This window comes from Microcaecilia unicolor, chromosome 9 (assembly GCF_901765095.1).
Source record: "Microcaecilia unicolor chromosome 9, aMicUni1.1, whole genome shotgun sequence".
NCBI classification, from domain to species: domain Eukaryota; kingdom Metazoa; phylum Chordata; class Amphibia; order Gymnophiona; family Siphonopidae; genus Microcaecilia; species Microcaecilia unicolor.
Window position 1 is genome coordinate 148,660,883 of NC_044039.1, and position 18,228 is coordinate 148,679,110.

Here is an 18,228-nt window from a genome sequence, read left to right on the forward strand (position 1 = left end):
CATCTACTTTAGGCATTGCAAAGCAAGCCAAATGCTCACGCAGAGGGTATAATTGCCCCATAGCCCTGGAAACTTTCAAAGGTCCCTCGGGGTCAGCCCACTGAGCGGAAATAAGCTCTTGGATGGAGTCATGCAAAGGAAAGGCTCGAGCAGGCTTTTTGGTACTAGCCATCCTAGGATTCACAGAGGAGGCCGTGCCACTGTCAGGCTCTTCAATAGAAAAGGACCTGTAGGGCATCTGAAATAAGCGCTGGCAGCTCATCACGGTGGAAAATCCTCACCACGGAGGGATCATCCAGATCCTGTGGTAATTCTGCACCTGACTCTGACTCCTCAGACCACGAAGGCCTGCCAGAACTCTCCAAATCCTCACAACCCGACCACGGGGGGGAAAAGGAGGTGCACCACAATCTGAAGGGGAATTAGCCCTTCTACGCTTTTCTTTATGCCAATTATCAGGGAAAATAGCCTCAGCGGGCAGTCCCAGGCCAGAGTCCACCGGGGAGGGGGGGGGGACAATAGAAGGGGCCTCAGACGACCCTTGAGAGCTCTTTTCAGCATGTACAAAATCAGGGGAGAAAAACTCGCCCTGGGCACCCAGATCCCATCCGGGGCTAGCCGCTCCCTGAATAGCCTCAATTCGAGGTGTCCCCCCCCCCCCCCGGGCTCAGGGCTCTCCGTCTCTACGGAGGCCGCGCCATGTGGAGAATTCAAAATGGCGTCCGCTGCCAGTGCTGAGCGGGAAGAATCATCGCTCGCCATGCTCAGGCCGGCTCTTACACCTGTACAGCACGATTTACAGAGCCCCGCTGCTGATTTGCGCTTGCCACACCGGGAACAGCGCTTTACATTCTCTGCAGCCATCGTCGAAAACGGCGGGAAAATTCAAAATGGCAGCGTTGCGCCAAAAACGCCCCGATCGCGGGCCCACCCCGGAGGAGTTAGAAAACACTCTTACCTCACCGGACCGAGTATCACAGCTCCGGTCCCATAGACGAATCAAAGGAAAACCTCTGTTCCATTTTTTTAACACTGTGAGGAAAGCAGAGGTAATAAGAACTCCGGAGGCTCAGATGAGTGGGAAAGGCAGGGAAAGGCAAACCAATGTGCCTGCATCCACTGAGTGGGAAAGGACAGGGAAAAGCAAGCTAATATGTCCACATCCACGGGGGCATGGGTAAGGCAGGGAAAGGGCTAACCTATGTACCTTCAAAGTGAAGCTGCTATAGCCTCTAACACCCCGGCTAACAACTGGCAAGCCAGGAGCCACCCCCAGGCAGATTTTTGATGGAGCTCGAAGAAGCTGCAGCCACCCTGCTTGGGGAGATAGAGAATACTGAAGAGGCAGTGGAGCTGGCTGGCCATGAGGCACTGTGAAAAGTTGAGTGCTCTCTAGCTCCCCCTGCTGGTTGATGGACACAACCCATATGTAATGGCTTCATCTGCTTGATGACAAGGAAACTACTGTTTTGTAAGGCATTTTCTTGATGGGAGCGGTTTTCAGTATTTTATAGGTTGTTTAACAAAGGAATATGCAAGTTTATGAGCATGTTTTGTACTCCGCGCAGATGGCTGGACGGGCAGGCTATAAATGTATTAAATAGGAAAAAGAAATGCAGAAATTGTGTTCCTTTAAAATGTAAATCTAAGAAACAATATATATTAGCAAAAAAACTAAGACTAGTTAAATAAATACAGTACAGTCTCAATTATCTGACCTTAGCTAATCCAGCATGTGAGACAGACCCCCCCCCCCCCCCCCCCCCCCCCCCCCCCCCCCCCAATGACATTATTGTGTTGTTAAGAAGTGTGCAGGTTCCTTTCTTACTTTCTGGCTTCACACACTGGTTGCTAGTTAGGGTTAAAAAAAAAAAAAAAAACCCAAACATTTTACATACAAATATCCTATGCCTGTATTATAACGATAATAAAAAAGCAACACAGCCAAGATTAGAGCAAATAAGTGTAGTGAAGAATCTAGTCAGTTACTGCTGTTTAAGGATAATTTGTAAAAACACGTAGGCTCAGGATAAATAGTAAACATGAAGCCCTCTACATTCACATATCATTGATATTTTTAGAGACCCAGACCCCCCTCCCACTTCTGTCAACCTCACACCTAGTAACTTCATGAAAGACTGAACACATTACCAATAATAAAGCTTTCTATGTTAACTGAACAGCTGGATTCATAATTTGCTATATGGTACCCATTATATAGAGATGCACTGTAATTGCTTGGCATCATTCGGTGACGAACAGTTTCAGCAATTTTCTTCAGCGTGGCGAGATAAAAGCAATCATATTAAAATGTTAGGCACTTTGGCAGCTTAAATTTACTTCCTTCATTATATGGAGTGATTTTGATAGCCCAACTGATAAGCTATTAAATAAAATACAATAATTGTACAAGGTTCAATATCTCCCCAGATCTTGTTCTCTCATTGTTTTATTGATTTGGCCAAGTCCTTTCCTCTTTTGTAAAACTAATACAAAAAGTGTATGATTAAGGATTATAACTTTTCAGTTCATCAGTATAAAATAATCGCTCTCCTTGGAGGTATGGTATGGAAAGCAGATTTCTAGACCACCATCATTATCTGCTTTCAGATTATTATCTGAACATGAAGTTTTGCAACACCCCCCCTTAACAAGTCATAATAAAATCCTTATGTCACCCACTTCCTATAGAACAGGAAGTAAATATAAAAGCAACAAAACAACCCTTGTAAAGCTGATCATCCAGCCAGAGCAGTTAAGTGCCATTTAGTCCTCCTGCCAGTGCTCCAGTGCCCACTCAGGCATTGTAGTGGAATAGTCAAATTCTGCTCCCTTGTACCGCAGGGCATGCAAATACATCACCAAATCCTTGGGCGTTGGGTCTGGCCTCTCAATCTTACATTCCCCACACAAAGGGTCCTTTGATACCCTATGTGTTTCTTGTTCATTGGGACCACACCCTTCACTGATTGTTTTACCCTCTTCTATCCTTACATCAGGGCTCTGGCAGGATTGTGTTTCTTGTTCATTGGGACCACACCCTTCACTGATTGTTTTACCCTCTTCTATCCTTACATCAGGGCTCTGGCAGGATTGTGTTTCTTGTTCATTGGGACCACACCCTTCACTGATGGTTTTACCCTCTTCTATCCTTACATCAGGGCTCTGGCAGGATTCTTTAGCTATCTCCCCCTTCACAGAAAAGTCCACACTGGAAATGTCTACTGTTGCAGGCTGGGAGATGCCAGATTCTTCAAAGTCTCTGCCTTCTATTACAAGTTTCAAATTATCTTCCGACAGATCCAGCATATCCAAGCTCTGTTTTGCTCTATGCTCTTCCACCAAATCCTTGAGGAGTTCATCATCTGTTTTATCAATTTTACCATTCTTTCCTTTTGTAGGACCCCAAGCATTTGTGTTATAGATAGGGTCATTAACTATGGGGTGGCCCAAGAACTGCAAATGAACCCGAATCTGATGGGTGCGGCCAGTGTACGGGAAGCATTTAACCACACTGGATTTGCCATTATAACTGAGTCTTTGGAAAACAGTCTTGCAGGGTTTGCCTTTAGGATCCACACGACATACTCCAAACTTACAGGAGAATACTAGAATGGGCTCTTCACAAGTCAGTTCACATTCCGGAAACTCTCCAGCTACCCGGCATACATACTCCTTCTCCAACTGCAAGGAAAAAAAAAAAAGATACAATTTACCAAACTGAATATATATATAGTCAACTTAAGGAATGAAAACTACAGGTCTGCAATGTATTGTAGACATAAAGTCATAACCATAGCATACATTTTTCTCCTAACATCTCCCTATCACTCATTCGACGTCTGTTTCACCATATATTCTTTTCCCTCTACTAAATACCTTCTAACTGCAAGCTCTTCAATTAAAGATTTATACCATTTTTATAATCAAGCCATATAAAATGGTGTATAATGATAATAGATTAGAGTCAGAAAACCTAGAATAATAAAAAACCAGACATAAAAGATAAAAACATACAATTAAATACGGAAGAACAGGAACATTTCTAACCCTTTCCAAAACATCAGGAAAGAAGACATCCTCAGATCCAAAGGTAACTTACTCCAATCAACAGTAGCAAAATGCTCTACATCTCCATACTTCTAGGCACTTCTAAGAGTTTAGGCTGAAATTAACTCAGACTATGTGCAAGCATATCATTCTAATTCTGTTCTCCAGATACAAGTTGGTAAGTAACATACCAACAAGGAATATCCATATTCTGCTATGTGGTGCATAGTTTTATATTTGTTTCTCTACTGAATTTTCATTAGTAATGTACCATGGCTGACCAAAGGACCAAGGTTAAAATTGTCTTTTAGAAAACTTAGGCACCAACCAAAATTCTTAGAAGCCCCGAGAAAAGTTACTGGTATTTGTTTTGGGAATATCCTATATAATAATTTGCACCTCCAACGTTCCATGTCTGGCTGCCTGGGTTCGTAACATCTCCTGACATCAGCCAGCCTCCAGCGTTCTATTCCCCCTCACTGTCCCGCCCGCGTGTCAAGACGTAATGACGTCAAAGGCGGAACAGTGAGAGGGAAGGGAACGCTGGAGGCGAGCTGACGTCAGGAGGGATGTTACGAATGGAACAGAAGCCAGTGCCAACCAGCCAGAGAACGTTCAGGTACAAATCGAGGGGAGGAGAGAAGGGCACAGGAGAATTGATGATTGGGATGGGAGAACAGTAGAGGAGAGAACTGCAGGACACGGATGGGAGGGCAGGGAATAGGAGAATCGCTGGTCATGGAGGGGAGGGCAGGGGAGAGAGAGTGGAAAAAAAAAAAAAAAAAAGCTTACATGACAGCCTTCCTAGGGCCCGTTTCATTATTGAAACGGGCATGGTTCCACTAGTACATATATATATTAGGGCTGTACATAACACATTAAATGTATAACTCGGTGTTAAAATTTTAACTGTGTTAACACCATCATCCCTCCCGCACTAGCCAGCACCTTTTCTTACTTCTGGCACAGCACTCAAGCAGCCCCCCCCCCCCCCCTCTCCTGTGCAGCTCCTTCTCCCAGGTCCTCACAACTGCTGTGAAAACTGCTGCTGCTTCTCACCTGGCCTAAAGTGTCTGTCTGTAACAGAAAGTTCTGAGGTGGAACTTCCTGTTACAGAGAGTCTCTTCAGGCTGGGTGAGAAGCAGCAGCACTGTTTTTACTGTGGCGCTGAGAAGCAGGGCGAAAGAGGCACAGAGGAGAGGGGGGATACTGTAGTGCAGTGCTGGGAGAGGTAAGAGGAGGTGCTCGTAGTAAAAAAAGGAAAACCAGAGAGGAGAAAAGATGTGGACCACTGCGAGGGCCATGGAGTGGAGGATGTGGCCTAGTGGTTAGGGTGGTGGACTTGGTCCTGGGGAACTGAGGAACCGAGTTTGATTCCCACTTCAGGCACAAGGCAGCTCCTTGTGACTCTGGGCAAGTCACTTAACCCTCCATTGCCCCATGTAAGCCGCATTGAGCCTGCCATGCGTGGGAAAGCGCGGGGTACAAATGTAACAAAATAAATGGGAGAAAGAGGAAGGAAAAAAAAAAAGGAGAGAGAAAGAGAAAGGTGAACCATGGAGGGGTGGGAAGGAGAGACAAAGAGGAAAGAGATGCGGGGGGGGGGGGGGGGGGGGGGGGGGGAGGGAAAGATGCTGGAAGGATCAAAGAAGGGAGAGGGGAGGAAAGAGATGGGAACCAATGGTGATCAAGAATGGATGGAAGGGAGGAGATGGTGGCCATGGAGAGAACGGTAAGGGAGGGGATGAGATGGGGCCCATGAAATGGAAAGAAAAAGGCAGCAATGCCTCCTTCAGCAGCTCTAATCCCAATGGTGCATTCTCTGCTTGATTTGGACCCTGGCCCCATCCCTTCCAGTTCTGTATATGGTTGATGCCAAGTTTTAGATGCCCCCTACGGTTTTCCAGGTCTGCTAACATACAAAAGACAATAGCTTTGCAAAGTACATTCAAATTAGATTTTTTTTTTTGAAATCAACAGATCCATAATTCATTTATAACACCCAACATTTGAATTTTACAAACTGATGAAGGGTCTGATTTATATTTTATTCATAACCAATGTTGATTTTATGAGTGCCTTAATTTTAATCTACACTGCAGGTCAGCTCTCTCTTTATCCTTCAGCTATGTCTTCCTACTACATTCTTTTTGAACTATGAAAAGCAGGTTTGTTGTTATCTGACTGCAAATAATATTCTACTCACCTGCCCAGTAACATCAGTATCCCCACCAGCCTCGGAATGGAAACCAGAACCACAGGAATCATATAAAGACCTCCAATTTTGTAAACAAAAACACTAACCATTGTAGTCATCCTCTTCAAATGTTATTGGACTATGACTAACCTGACGTTCTTGGATCTGTTCATGAAGCCTCTTCGACACTTCTAGAGTTTTAGCAAAGATCAGTACACCAGAGGTCATGCGGTCTAATCTATGAATAGGGTGGAGCTCCCTCAAGTTATGCTCCTTGCCTAGAATAAAGATGACTGTGTTGTGTCGGAACCTGCCACATGGGTGCACTGGAAGAGAAGACGGTTTGTCCACAACCACTACCTCTTCATTCTCAGCCAAGATGCAGATGGGTTGATCAGTGACTGGGGGTTTCATGACGGTGAACTGTGTTCCTCATGAAGTCATTATTCTAGAAGAAATGTAAATCCTGTTAGAACAAAAACATTTGCAGTTCAGCAACAAAAAGCTGTGCCAAATGGTTAGCTAACCTTACAGAAAAAGGGAGGAAAAAAGTAGATCATAGCAGGGGTTGATTCAAAGGAGAAGGGAGATAGTGGTATCAGGGAGAGACTAGTGGGAAGGAATGAACTAAAAGAGACCGAGTAATAGGGTGGTGGGGAAAAAAGGTGATGACGGGGATGGGACGATTGCTGGCTCTATATTTTTGGCAGTGACTTGCAGGAGTGCGTCAAGCTTTAATTTTCCCTTCGGCAAGGAACGTGAAAACAACCTTAGTAAATCAGACCTTAAACAAGTTACAGCAGATCTCAGAAGAAATCCTCATCTACCACTCAACATCAATGGAAAGAACTGGGGATGGGGCCGAATTGCTGGCTCCTAATTCCCCAGAACATCTGTCAAGATCTGATTCATACAAGATTGCACATATTACAGAAAACAAGAGCCAAGTAGGATCAGTTGAAAGCACTAAGAAGTTATCTTTCAGAAAGCCAAAAACTTAACAGATTTAGTAATGTAACGCACCCTTGGTTTCAGCAGCATCTTTTCTCATTACAATGGCAAAACAGCCATCGGTCACATTGCAAGTGGTTGGCAGATTTCCCCTGAGAAAAGACTCACTTCCACACAAGCATTACTTCCTTAGATAACCAGAGTTGTGTTCATGGATGTGTCAGCTCTTGCAACCGTGAGACAGAAGATAACAGCTTTTCTTTTGTTCCCAAATATACTTTATTACACCTTACTTTGTTTTCATAGCAAACAAAATGAGTAATTATATTTTCTTAAAAGCTTTCAATTTTGAAACGGGTTTGGTCTTTTAAGTTTCAAAGTTATACATGCCAGCATTCTTTTTAAACTCTTAAACAACAAGCAATTTCTATTATACTTTCCCCAGGTAAGTATTTAATCAGTTTTACTACTACTATTTAACATTTCTAAAGCGCTACTAGGGTTGCACAGCGCTGTACAATTAACAAAGGACAGTCCCCTTCCTCCCTTTCCCTTCCCAGTTCAGAGTGTGAAGAACAGACACGATTATGCCCTACACCGGAACCCAGCCTCGTAGCCACTCAGTCAACAAACTCAGATAAGTATTTTTCCCACTATGTTCTTAATTCATGTTTATTTTTTTTCTAAGTGCTTGTTGCTCTGTGGTAAACTCTCCCCTCTGTCTGCTTCCTTTTAGGCTGCCTACGGCCTGACACAGGTAATAACTTAGTATTTTTGATTTGACTGTGAATTAGCCTAAGCACTCAGCTGTGCAAGACTGTGTAGTGCTAAGACAGGACAATTTATTTATTGTATTTGTATCCCACGTTTTCCCACCTCTTTGCAGGCTCAATATGGCTTACAATATATCATGGATACTGGAAATAGAAAAGGATATACATTTGGTTTTACAGAAGGATTTGGGGTTACATGGTCATGAAGTACAAGATAGTGGCATTACAGAAGACATTATCATACATTAGAAATACAAGATCATGGTGTAGCAGAGACACTGTAAAACAATAGACGCATTACGACGTTTCTAGGTGTATTTGGAGATTTTACATATTTTATTCTTTGTGGTATATCTTTTCAAAGAGACGAGTCTTTAGTAGTTTACGTAAATTGGTCAGTTCATAGGTCGCTTTCAAATAGCGTGGTAGCGCATTCCAGAGTTGCGTGCTCATGTAAGAGAAGGTGGAGGCGTGTGTTAATTTGTATTTCAGACCTTTGCAGTTGGGGAAATGAAGACTAAAGAATGTTCGAGAAGATTTTTTTGCATTCCTGGGTGGCAGGTCTATTAGGTCTGACATGTAGGCTAGGGCATCTCCATGGATAATTTTATGAACGAGGGTGCATACTTTGAACGTGATTTGTTCTTTGAGTGGGAGCCAGTGCAGTTTCTCTCTTAGGGGCTTTGCGCTTTCATATTTTGGTTTTCTGAATATTAGTCTGGCCGCTGTGTTCTGGGCTGTCTGGAGTTTTTTTGAGTATATGTTCTTTACAGCCGGCGTAGAGTGAGTTGCAATAGTCCAGATGACTGAGTACCAGTGATTGTACCAAATTGCGGAAGACGGTCCTTGGAAAAAAAATGGTCTTACTCTTTTTAGTTTCCACATTAAGGGAAATATCTTTTTGGTTGTGTTTTTCGCATGATTCTCAAGTGTTAGATGCCAATCAATGGTGACTCCAAGAATCTTTAGGGTATCCGAGATTGGTAGATTTAGTTTTGGTGTGTTGATGGTGGTAAATTTGTCTTTGTTGTGTTGCGAGGTGAGTACTAGGCATTGGGTTTTTTCCGCATTTAGTTTCAGCTGAAATGCATCTGCCCAAGAATGCATAATATGTAAACGTTAGTTGATTTCATTGGAAATTTCACTTAGGTCTTGTTTGAATGGAATGAAGATCGTTACATCGTCAGCGTATATGTATGGGTTGAGGTTTTGCATCGATAGTAGTTTGGCTAAGGGTGTCATCATTAGGTTGAATATGGTTGGTGAGAGGGGGGGATATCCTTGTGGAACTCTGCATTCAGGTATCCATGTGGCTGATGTAATCGAATTTGCTGTGACTTGATATGAGCGTGTAGTTAGGAACCTCTTAAACCAATTGAGAACTTTACCTCCAATACCGAAGTATTCGAGGATGTGTAATAAAATTCCATAATCAACCATGTCAAAGGCGCTTGACATGTCAAATTGTAGAAGTAGTATATTCTTGCCGGTTGCTATCATTTGTTTGAATTTGGTCATGAGCGTGGCTAGTACGGTTTCAGTACTGTGGTTAGAGCGAAATCCTGACTGGGAGTCGTGTAGTATTGAAAACTTGTATAGATACTCTGCGAGTTGTTTGGTCACCATCCCTTGTTATTTTGGCAATTAAGGGAATGGATGCTACTGGTCTATAGTTAGTTAATTCATTGGCATTTTTCTTTGCATCTTTAGGTATGGGGGTGAGTAAAATGTTTCCTTTCTCCCTTGGGAAGAGTCCATTTTGTAGCATAAAGTTCACGTGGTTCGTTAGGTCTATTATGAATTGTTGAGGGGCTGATTTCATAAGGTTATTTGGGCATACATCTAATTTGCAATGTGATTTGGCGAATCTTTTAAGTGTTTGTGAGATGAGATCTTCTGATAGTATTTTGAATTCAGTCCAAATCCTGTCTGCAGGGTATACTCCGGGGTCTGGGTCTAGGCAGTCTAGGAATGTGGTGTATTCGATGGGGCGGACAGGTATTTTGAGTCGCAGTTGTATGATTTCCTCTTTAAAGTACTTCGCAAGGTTGTCAGCTCCTGGTGTGTCTTTGCTGTTGTTCGTGACTAACAATTTATTCACGAGTTGGAAGAGTGTGTGTTTGTAATTTGGTCCAATTTCAGTTTTGTAGTATAGTCTTTTGGATTGTCTTATGGTATATTTATATTTCCTTCGGAGTTGTTTCCAAGCGGTAAGTGTGGGGTCGTCTTTCTTTTTGTTCCACTCTCATTCCAATTTCCTAACTTGTGTTTGGAGTTTTTTCAGTTCTTCATTGAACCATGGTAGTGATTTCTTTCTGTGTGAGGTTCTGGTTTGGATTGGGGCAATGTTGCCTAGTTTTGATTTGCATCTATTATCCCATTCTGAGAGGAATTGGATTGTGTCTGCCTCTATTGTCCATCCGTCGTGGTAGACCTGTTGCCAGAATTTTATCGGATCTATTTTTCCTCTAGTGGTGTAGGTTTTTCGTGTTTGTTTGTTAGTTGTGTCTTTCATTCTCCATAGGAGGGTAATATGTGCTTTGTAATGGTCTGACCACAGTACAGGTGTCCATTTAGTATCTGTTAATATAAGGTTTGCATTGTAATCAAATTTGTGTGTGATGATATCTAATGTGTGTCCTTTTGTGTGAGTTGGTTGCGAATTTGGTTCTTGGAGGTCCCATAGCTGTAGGAACTCTTTGCATTCTTGGGTACTTGTTATGGTGGTATCTTCAAGGTGTAGGTTGATGTCTCCTATTATGATGAGGTTTGAGGAAGAGATGACAAGTGTTCGAAATAAAGTCCATGAGGTGTGTTTGGGAGTCTTGCCAATTGCCTGGTGGTCTATAAAGTATAACTGCGTTAAGTTGTCCTGTAGTTTTGGGTTATTGATTCTTATTGAGGCAATTTCGAGTTGTGGCAGTATGGATTCACCTGTATTTGTGATGGTGAATTCAGATTTGTATATTATGGCTAATCCTCCTCCTCTTTTACCGTTTCTTGTCCAATGGGTAATTTTGTATCCTGGTGGGCACAGTTCTAAGATGATAGGGTCTTTGAAGTCGTGTATCCAGGTTTCTGTGATGAATAGGAAGTCAAGATTGTCTGCAGTAATCCAGTCTGTTATATCCTGTGTTTCGGTTACTATAGCTCTGGCGTTTATGTATCCCATTTGGATAGAATGGTAGGGTTTGGTTTGGGACGCACTTGTATTAATTAAGACAGGAATGAGATCCTCCTACTCTCAACCCTCCAGCTTTCCTTTGAGATACCCATAGCAGCTAACAGCTGTCCCTGAGGTATGCTTAGCCACTGCTTCAAGCAAGGCCACCAAGAGCAGGGAAGAACTACTCAAAGAAGAGAGGTTTGCCAACAGGGAAAATGTTAAATCTTTTTTCCTCTCTCTGGCAATGTCTGGATTAGACCCAAGACCTTACTTCTCAGCAGCCTCTGTCTACAGCAACCTCCTTCCCAAAGCTAACTCCCAACTGCTCAACTACCCAAGCCGTTGTCACGTCAACCAGACCCGCTCTGTTATCATTCCCTACCCCTGCAGCCAATCAGCGCCCAGTTTCTCTCAACATGTAGTTCTCAGCGCCAATTTGAAACACTAAAATCCCGTAGATTATAATGGGAAAAATGTAAATCTTATATTTGAAACACAAAATTAATGCTAATCTTCACCCAATTCGCTACTCTAATATGTTACCCCATAACTAAAACCCCTACAGTTTTAATTTTTAAAAACAAATAATTTCTCAGGTATCACATTTTCTCAACAACAAAAAAAAACTCCCAAATTTTCCAACATAATGCCCTCACAACCAAGTGAAAAATTCTCTAAAGTTCCCCTTTAATGACTATAACTATCAAAATCCTCAGCCGCGTGTCCTAAAGCACTCCAACCCTCCTGAAACTCTTACTTCCTGGGCAAAAACATTTTCTCAAGATCCGATCCAAATAGCCCATCTAAGCCCCTCGAGACCAATACCACAAAAAATTAACCATTTAAAAATTTCCATGTTAAATGCAACCCCAAAACTATATTTTAAAAATTAAATAAAAATATCCAAGGCTCATAGGGCCTCTATACCTGGCTCCCTGGATGCTGAGGCCACCTCCCTCTATACCTGGCTCCCTGGATGCCGAGGCCACCTCCCCAACTGGAATTGGTCCAGTTGCCCCATCAAAGCTACATTTCAAAACCGCAAGAAATCACGATTTTGCAAGGAGCTACTCTGGGCAGACCCAAAAATCAAGGCCCTAGCTTCAATTCAGGCCTACCAAGAGCTCAGGAACTGAACCGAGCACATGCTCAGTAGGCTCCCTCCCAGCAGGCTAGGCCCAAAGCCGGGCATTTTTCTGCTGGCTGCTGCCTGCCTCTCCTCATTCGCAGCCAGTGTGCCTTCGCGGTTGGTCACGTTTTTGTGCGCTTGGAGCACAGTGCTAGTCACTTGCCACCGGAGATTGGGCCCAAAGTGACACAAACAGGATCAGCACCACCCTCCAGATTCTCTCCGTAGCCCATCCAGACCCCAGAAAGAGCCACTGGCAACCAATGAAACTAAAATATGGGCCAAAAAAGGCCCGAAGATAAGCAGGACATGCTCACTCCAGCAGCCCCAAATGCCCCTGGGACTCACCAGCAGCCCAAAACGAGCCCCCTGGTAAACAAAACAGTAAGATAACATATTTTAGAATAAGATTAAGATGAATGAACAGTTTATTATGCCTAGTTTATTTCTCTACTATAGAAGTGCCATATAGTCATGACTATTAACCAATACCATGATGGCTTTCTAAGAGTTTCATTATAATAAAGAGGATGAAAAACATAAGTACACTAGTAAAAAAGCCCCGTTTCTGATGCAAATGAAACGGGGGCTAGCAAGGTATTCTTCAGAGTGTGCATGTGGGTGTGGGTGTGGGTGTGTCCCTGCCCTCTCTCCCTTCCCCTGTGCTGTCTGTCCCCTCCCCCCTCCGAGTCCACTCCTTCAGTGTTAAGTTTCCTGCTGTACTGTGTTTGTGTTACAGAGAGAGTGAGGGCGTCTCTCTCCTCTCCCCCCTCTGAGTCCTTCACTGTTACAGAGAGAGGGATTTCGTGCTGTGCTGTTTTCCTTCACTCATGGGGAAACCGGATATCTCTGGCGCTTCACACTTCCGGCTGGAGGCTTCATTAGAACGTTGGTGGTGCCTTTTATATATAGAGATTAGTAATGCCACACTGGGAAAAGACCAAGGGTGCATAGCGCCCAGCATCCTATCCACGACAGCGGCCAATCCAGGCCAAGGGCACCTGGCAAGCTTCCCAAACGTACAAACATTCTATACATGTTATTCCTGGAATTCTGGATTTTTCCCAAGTCCATTTAGTAGCGGTTTATGGACTTGTCCTTTAGGAAACCTTCTAACCCCTTTTAAAACTCTGCCAAGCTAACCGCCTTCACCACGTTCTCCGGCAACGAATTCCAGAGTTTAATTACGCGTTGGGTGAAGAAAACTTTTCTCCGATTTGTTTTAAATTTACTACACTGTAGTTCCATCGCATGCCCCCTAGTCCTAGTATTTTTGGAAATCGTGAACAGACGCTTCACATCCACCTGTTCCACTCCACTCATTATTTTATATACCTCTATCATGTCTCCCCTCAGCCGTCTCTTCTCCAAGCTGGAAAGCCCTAGCCTCCTTAGTCTTTCTTCATAGGGAAGTTGTCCCATCCCCGCTATCATTTTAGTCACCCTTCGCTGCACCTTTTCCAGTTCCACTATATCTTTCTTGAGATGTGCTGACCAGAATTGAACACAATACTCAAGGTGCGGTAGCACCATGGAGAGATACAACGGCACTATAACATCCTCACACCTGTTTTCCATACCTTTCCTAATAATACCCAACATTCTATTCGCTTTCCGAGCCGCAGAAGGTTTCAGTGTATTTTCGACGACGACACCCAAATCCCTTTCTTGGTCCGTAACTCCTAACGTGGAACCTTGCATGACGTAGCTATAATTCAGGTTCTTTTTTTCCCACATGCATCACCTTGCACTTGCTCACATTAAACGTCATCAGCCATCTAACCGCCCAGTCTTGTAAGGTCCTTCTGTAATTTTTCACAATCCTGTCGCGAGTTAACGACTTTGAATAACTTTGTGTCATCAGCAAATTTAAATTACCTTGCTAGTTACTCCCATCTCTAAATCATTTATAAATATATTAAAAAGCAGTGGTCCTAGCACAGACCCCTGAGGAACCCCACTAACTACCCTTCTCCATTGTGAATACCGCCCATTTAACCCCACTCTCTTCCTATCCTTCAACCAGTTTTTAACCCACAATAAGACTTTTCCTCCTATCCCATGACCCTCCAATTTCCTCTGTAGTCTTCCGTGAGGTACCTTGTCAAACGCCTTTTGAAAATCCAGATACACAATATCAACCGGCTTCCCTTTGTCCACGTTTGTTTACTTCTTCAAAGAATTGAAGTAAATTGGTCAGGCAAGATTTCCCCACACAAAAGCCGTGCTGACTTGGTCTCAGTAATCCATGTCCTCGGATGTGCTCTGTAATTTTGTTTTTAATAATAGCCTCTACCATTTTCCCCGCCACTGACGTCAGACTCACCGGTCTATAATTTCCTGGATCTCCCCTGGAACCTTTTTTTAAAATGGGCGTTACATTGGCCACCCTCCAATCTTCCGGTACCACGCTCGATTTTAAGGATAAATTATCACTAGCAGTAGCTCCGCAAGCTCATTTTTCAGTTCTATCAGTACTCTAGGATGAATACCATCCGGTCCAGGAGATTTGCTACTCTTCAGTTTGCTGAACTGCCCCATTACGTCCTCCAGGTTTACCTTGAAGTCAGTAAGTTCCTCCGACTCCGCTTGAAATATCATTTCTGACACAGGTATCCCACCCAAATCTTCCTCGGTGAAGACCGAAGCAAAGAATTCATTTAATTTCTCCGCTACATCTTTGTCTTCCTTGATCGCCCCTTTTACCCCTCGGTCATCCAGCGGCCCAACCGATTCTTTTGCCGGCTTCCTGCTTTTAATATACCGAAAAAATTTTTTACTATGTTTTTTTGCCTCTAGTGCTATCTTTTTTTTGTAATCCCTCTTGGCCTTCTTTATCTGCGCCTTGCATTTGCTTTGACACTCCTTATGCTGCTTCTTGTTATTTTCAGACGGTTCCTTCCATTTTCTGAAGGAGTTTCTTTTAGCCCTAATAGCTTCCTTCACCTCACTTTTCAACCACGCCGGCTGTCTTTTGGAGTTCCGTCTTTCTTTTCTAATTAGTGGAATATGTTTGGCCTGGGCCTCCAGGAAGGTATTTTTGAACAGCGTCCATGCCTGTTGTACAGTTTTTACCCTCTCAGTTGTCCCCCTAAGTTTGTTTTCCACTGTTCTTCTCATTTTATCATAGTCTCCTTTTTTAAAGTTAAACGCTAACGTATTTTACTTCTAGGTCGATATTAAAACTGATCATATTATGATCACTGTTATCAAGCAGCCCCAGTACCATAACGTCCCTCACCAGATCATGCGCTCCACTAAGGACCAAGTCTAGAATTTTTCCTTCTCTCGTCGGCTCCTGCACCAGCTGCTCCATAAAGCTGTCCTTGATTTCATCAAGGAATTGTACCTCTCTAGTGTGTTCCGATGTTACATTTACCCAGTCTAAATTTGGATAATTGCAGTCACCCATTATTATCACATTGCCCATTTTGTTTGCGTCTCTGATTTCTTTTATCATTTCTGCGTCTACCTGCTCATCCTGGTGAGGCGGACGGTAGTACACTCCTATCACCGTCCTTTTCCCTTTTATACATGGAATTTCAACCCACAATGATTCAAAAGGTGTGATATGTGTCCTGCTGAATTTGTAATCTATCAGAGTCAAGGCTCTCATTAATATACAATGGTCTCCGGTTGCCTTATAAGAGCAACTCCTTGTAAATAAGTAGATTTAAAATGAGTGTCATATTCAGTGGCGTAGGAAGGGGGGGGGGGGGGGCGGTCTCTCTGCCCCGGAACAGGTTACTTCCTGTTCCGGGACAGAGAGAGCAGTGAACCAGCGCGGAGCCGACACACCCCAGCAACGTGCAGTCGGGGCGGATTGGCCCTCCCGCCCGTCCCTCGCCGCAGGTATGCACTCCGGGGGGGGGGGGGGGGGGTATGCGCTCCAGCGGGAGGAGGGTGCGCAGTGGCGACCCGACCCGGGTGTCAGCTCCCCTTGCTACGGCTCTGGTCACATTATGGTAATCTAACACCAGCATAAATTTGGCAGCATCTTCCTTTCTATGGGAAGCCTCAATTCTTGTCTACTCCTAACCCATCTGAGGAAAGGAATGGAATACAAGGGGAAGGAAAATATTAGTCAAAACAAACTCAATTGAAAGTAAAAAAAAAAAAAAAAAAAAAAAAAAAGAGGCCAGTCAAGTTGGAAAAAAAATCTGTGATAGAAATATGAATACGTTTTTTGGGATAAAGGCACAGACAGACCCACAGGAAAACAATCCTGATTGCACACCGAGTACTGAAAGACTGGGTGGTATCGATCTGTTGGCCATACAGGATTAAAGAAAAAGATTCTCTTCTACATATTAGTGATTGTGGACTCACCTTCAGTACAATGTTCAGATCCTGCACCGGTTCCTCGTTGAGCCGCAGACGGCCAGCCCTGGCTGCAGCCAGGTAGCACTCGATAGGTTTGGTCCTGAACTCAGAGCTAAAGATCTGCAGGAGACTTTTCCCCACCCACCGGCCCTTACAATAAGTCTCAAAGTCGAAATAGTAGGGCCGCACCTTGCGCAGGCCGCCCTCCAGGTAGCAGTACGTCTCGCGAAAGTGCGACTCTCCGAAGCTCACGCCGAGGTGACGTTTCTTTGGTGGAGGCACATACCTCTCCCCGCCGCTCGTTTTCGACTTTCTCTCGCCTCGGACCCGCTGCTTCTTGTTTGGCCGAACTGGTTCGTCTGCGGCGCTTTCCTCGCTCTTCCGCTTCCCAGGCTCCTGCATGTCCCCAGTATGCTGCCACTTGAAGACTTTACGGATTTCACCGAACACACGGTTCCAACTCTGCACCACGCGACCACGATCAGCAGCTCTCACTAAGAGCATGGAACACTGTACCAATGGGAGCCACGCATTTAGCATGATTGATTGCGACAGAGACCACAACACGTTCCGTCGCACCATGATGACGTAATCATTCCGCACACGAGGCAAGGACTAAGGATGTTTAATAGACAGGAGATTAAGTGACGTCAAAACGCAGAAACCATTAAGGGCAGTGTGAGTTTCCCTTCTCCGCGCAGCTGTCGTCATCCCCGTATACTCAAAACAAAGCAAGCAAACCTATGAGCTGCTGCTTCATCTACGTTGTTCTTCTTTATTGTTGGTAGCATTTTTATTTAATCTCACGTATATTTTCAAACATGCAGTTTGTGCAGCATACGGATGTACAGAGAAGAAGCATAAAAACAGGATAACCTTTCATAGGTAGAGAGTACTAATTTCTTATAAATCTTAATCAGGGGTCAGTTGGAGAGGCTGGTTATAGGGACACCCTAGCACGTGTTATATTCGTGCAGAGATTTTTTTTTCTCCTGGTTAGCAATAGAAATCAAACAAACTAAAACATGGAAAAGAAAACAAGATGATACCTTTTTTATTGGACATAACTTAATACATTTCTTGATTAGCTTTCGAAGGTTGCCCTTCTTCGTCAGATCGGAAATAAGCAAATGTGCTAGCTGACAGTGTATATAAGTGAAAACATTCAAGCATTACTATGACAGTCTGGCAGGGTGGGAGGATGGGGGTGGGTAGGAGGTATGCATGGGGACATCAAAGCATATCATTGATATTCTAACAGGATGGGTGTGGATAGGTGAGCATTCTATACCTTAGAACCTTTAAGATACCAATCAGGTTCAAGTGTAAGATTACTTATAACGAGGTTTTTCAGCCTATGATGAATGAAAGGTTGCTCCCTTATGTTGGGTGACTAACAAAGGAGCTTTCCTTAGCGTTTGAGGCTTTTCCTCCTGTAAATCACAACAAGATATATACAGAGCTATTGGCCACTAAAAAAGACATCATGTTATGAGAATCAGGTGCTTAACATTCAGAGTTTCTATCTATCTATTTATTTGTTTGTTACATTCATATCCCACATTTAATATGTATAAGAATTAAACCTGGGCGCATTTGAAAGCTTTTTTTTTAACCTGTGCCTAGATGGTTTGTGGGA

The 18,228-nt window shown here is 43.6% G+C and overlaps 1 protein-coding gene across 1 annotated transcript; it reads right to left on the bottom strand.

The window, feature by feature from the left end:
- Positions 1 to 2,174: 2,174 nt before the first annotated feature.
- LOC115477623 (RNA pseudouridylate synthase domain-containing protein 2-like) lies at positions 2,175 to 17,143 on the bottom strand. The gene is given in 5 exon segments (XM_030214626.1): positions 2,175 to 3,059; positions 3,141 to 3,684; positions 6,398 to 6,655; positions 6,657 to 6,695; positions 16,596 to 17,143. Coding segments are annotated over 5 exon segments (1,668 nt in total). The 5' UTR covers positions 17,130 to 17,143; the 3' UTR covers positions 2,175 to 2,766.
- Between the last annotated feature and the right edge of the window lie 1,085 nt (positions 17,144 to 18,228).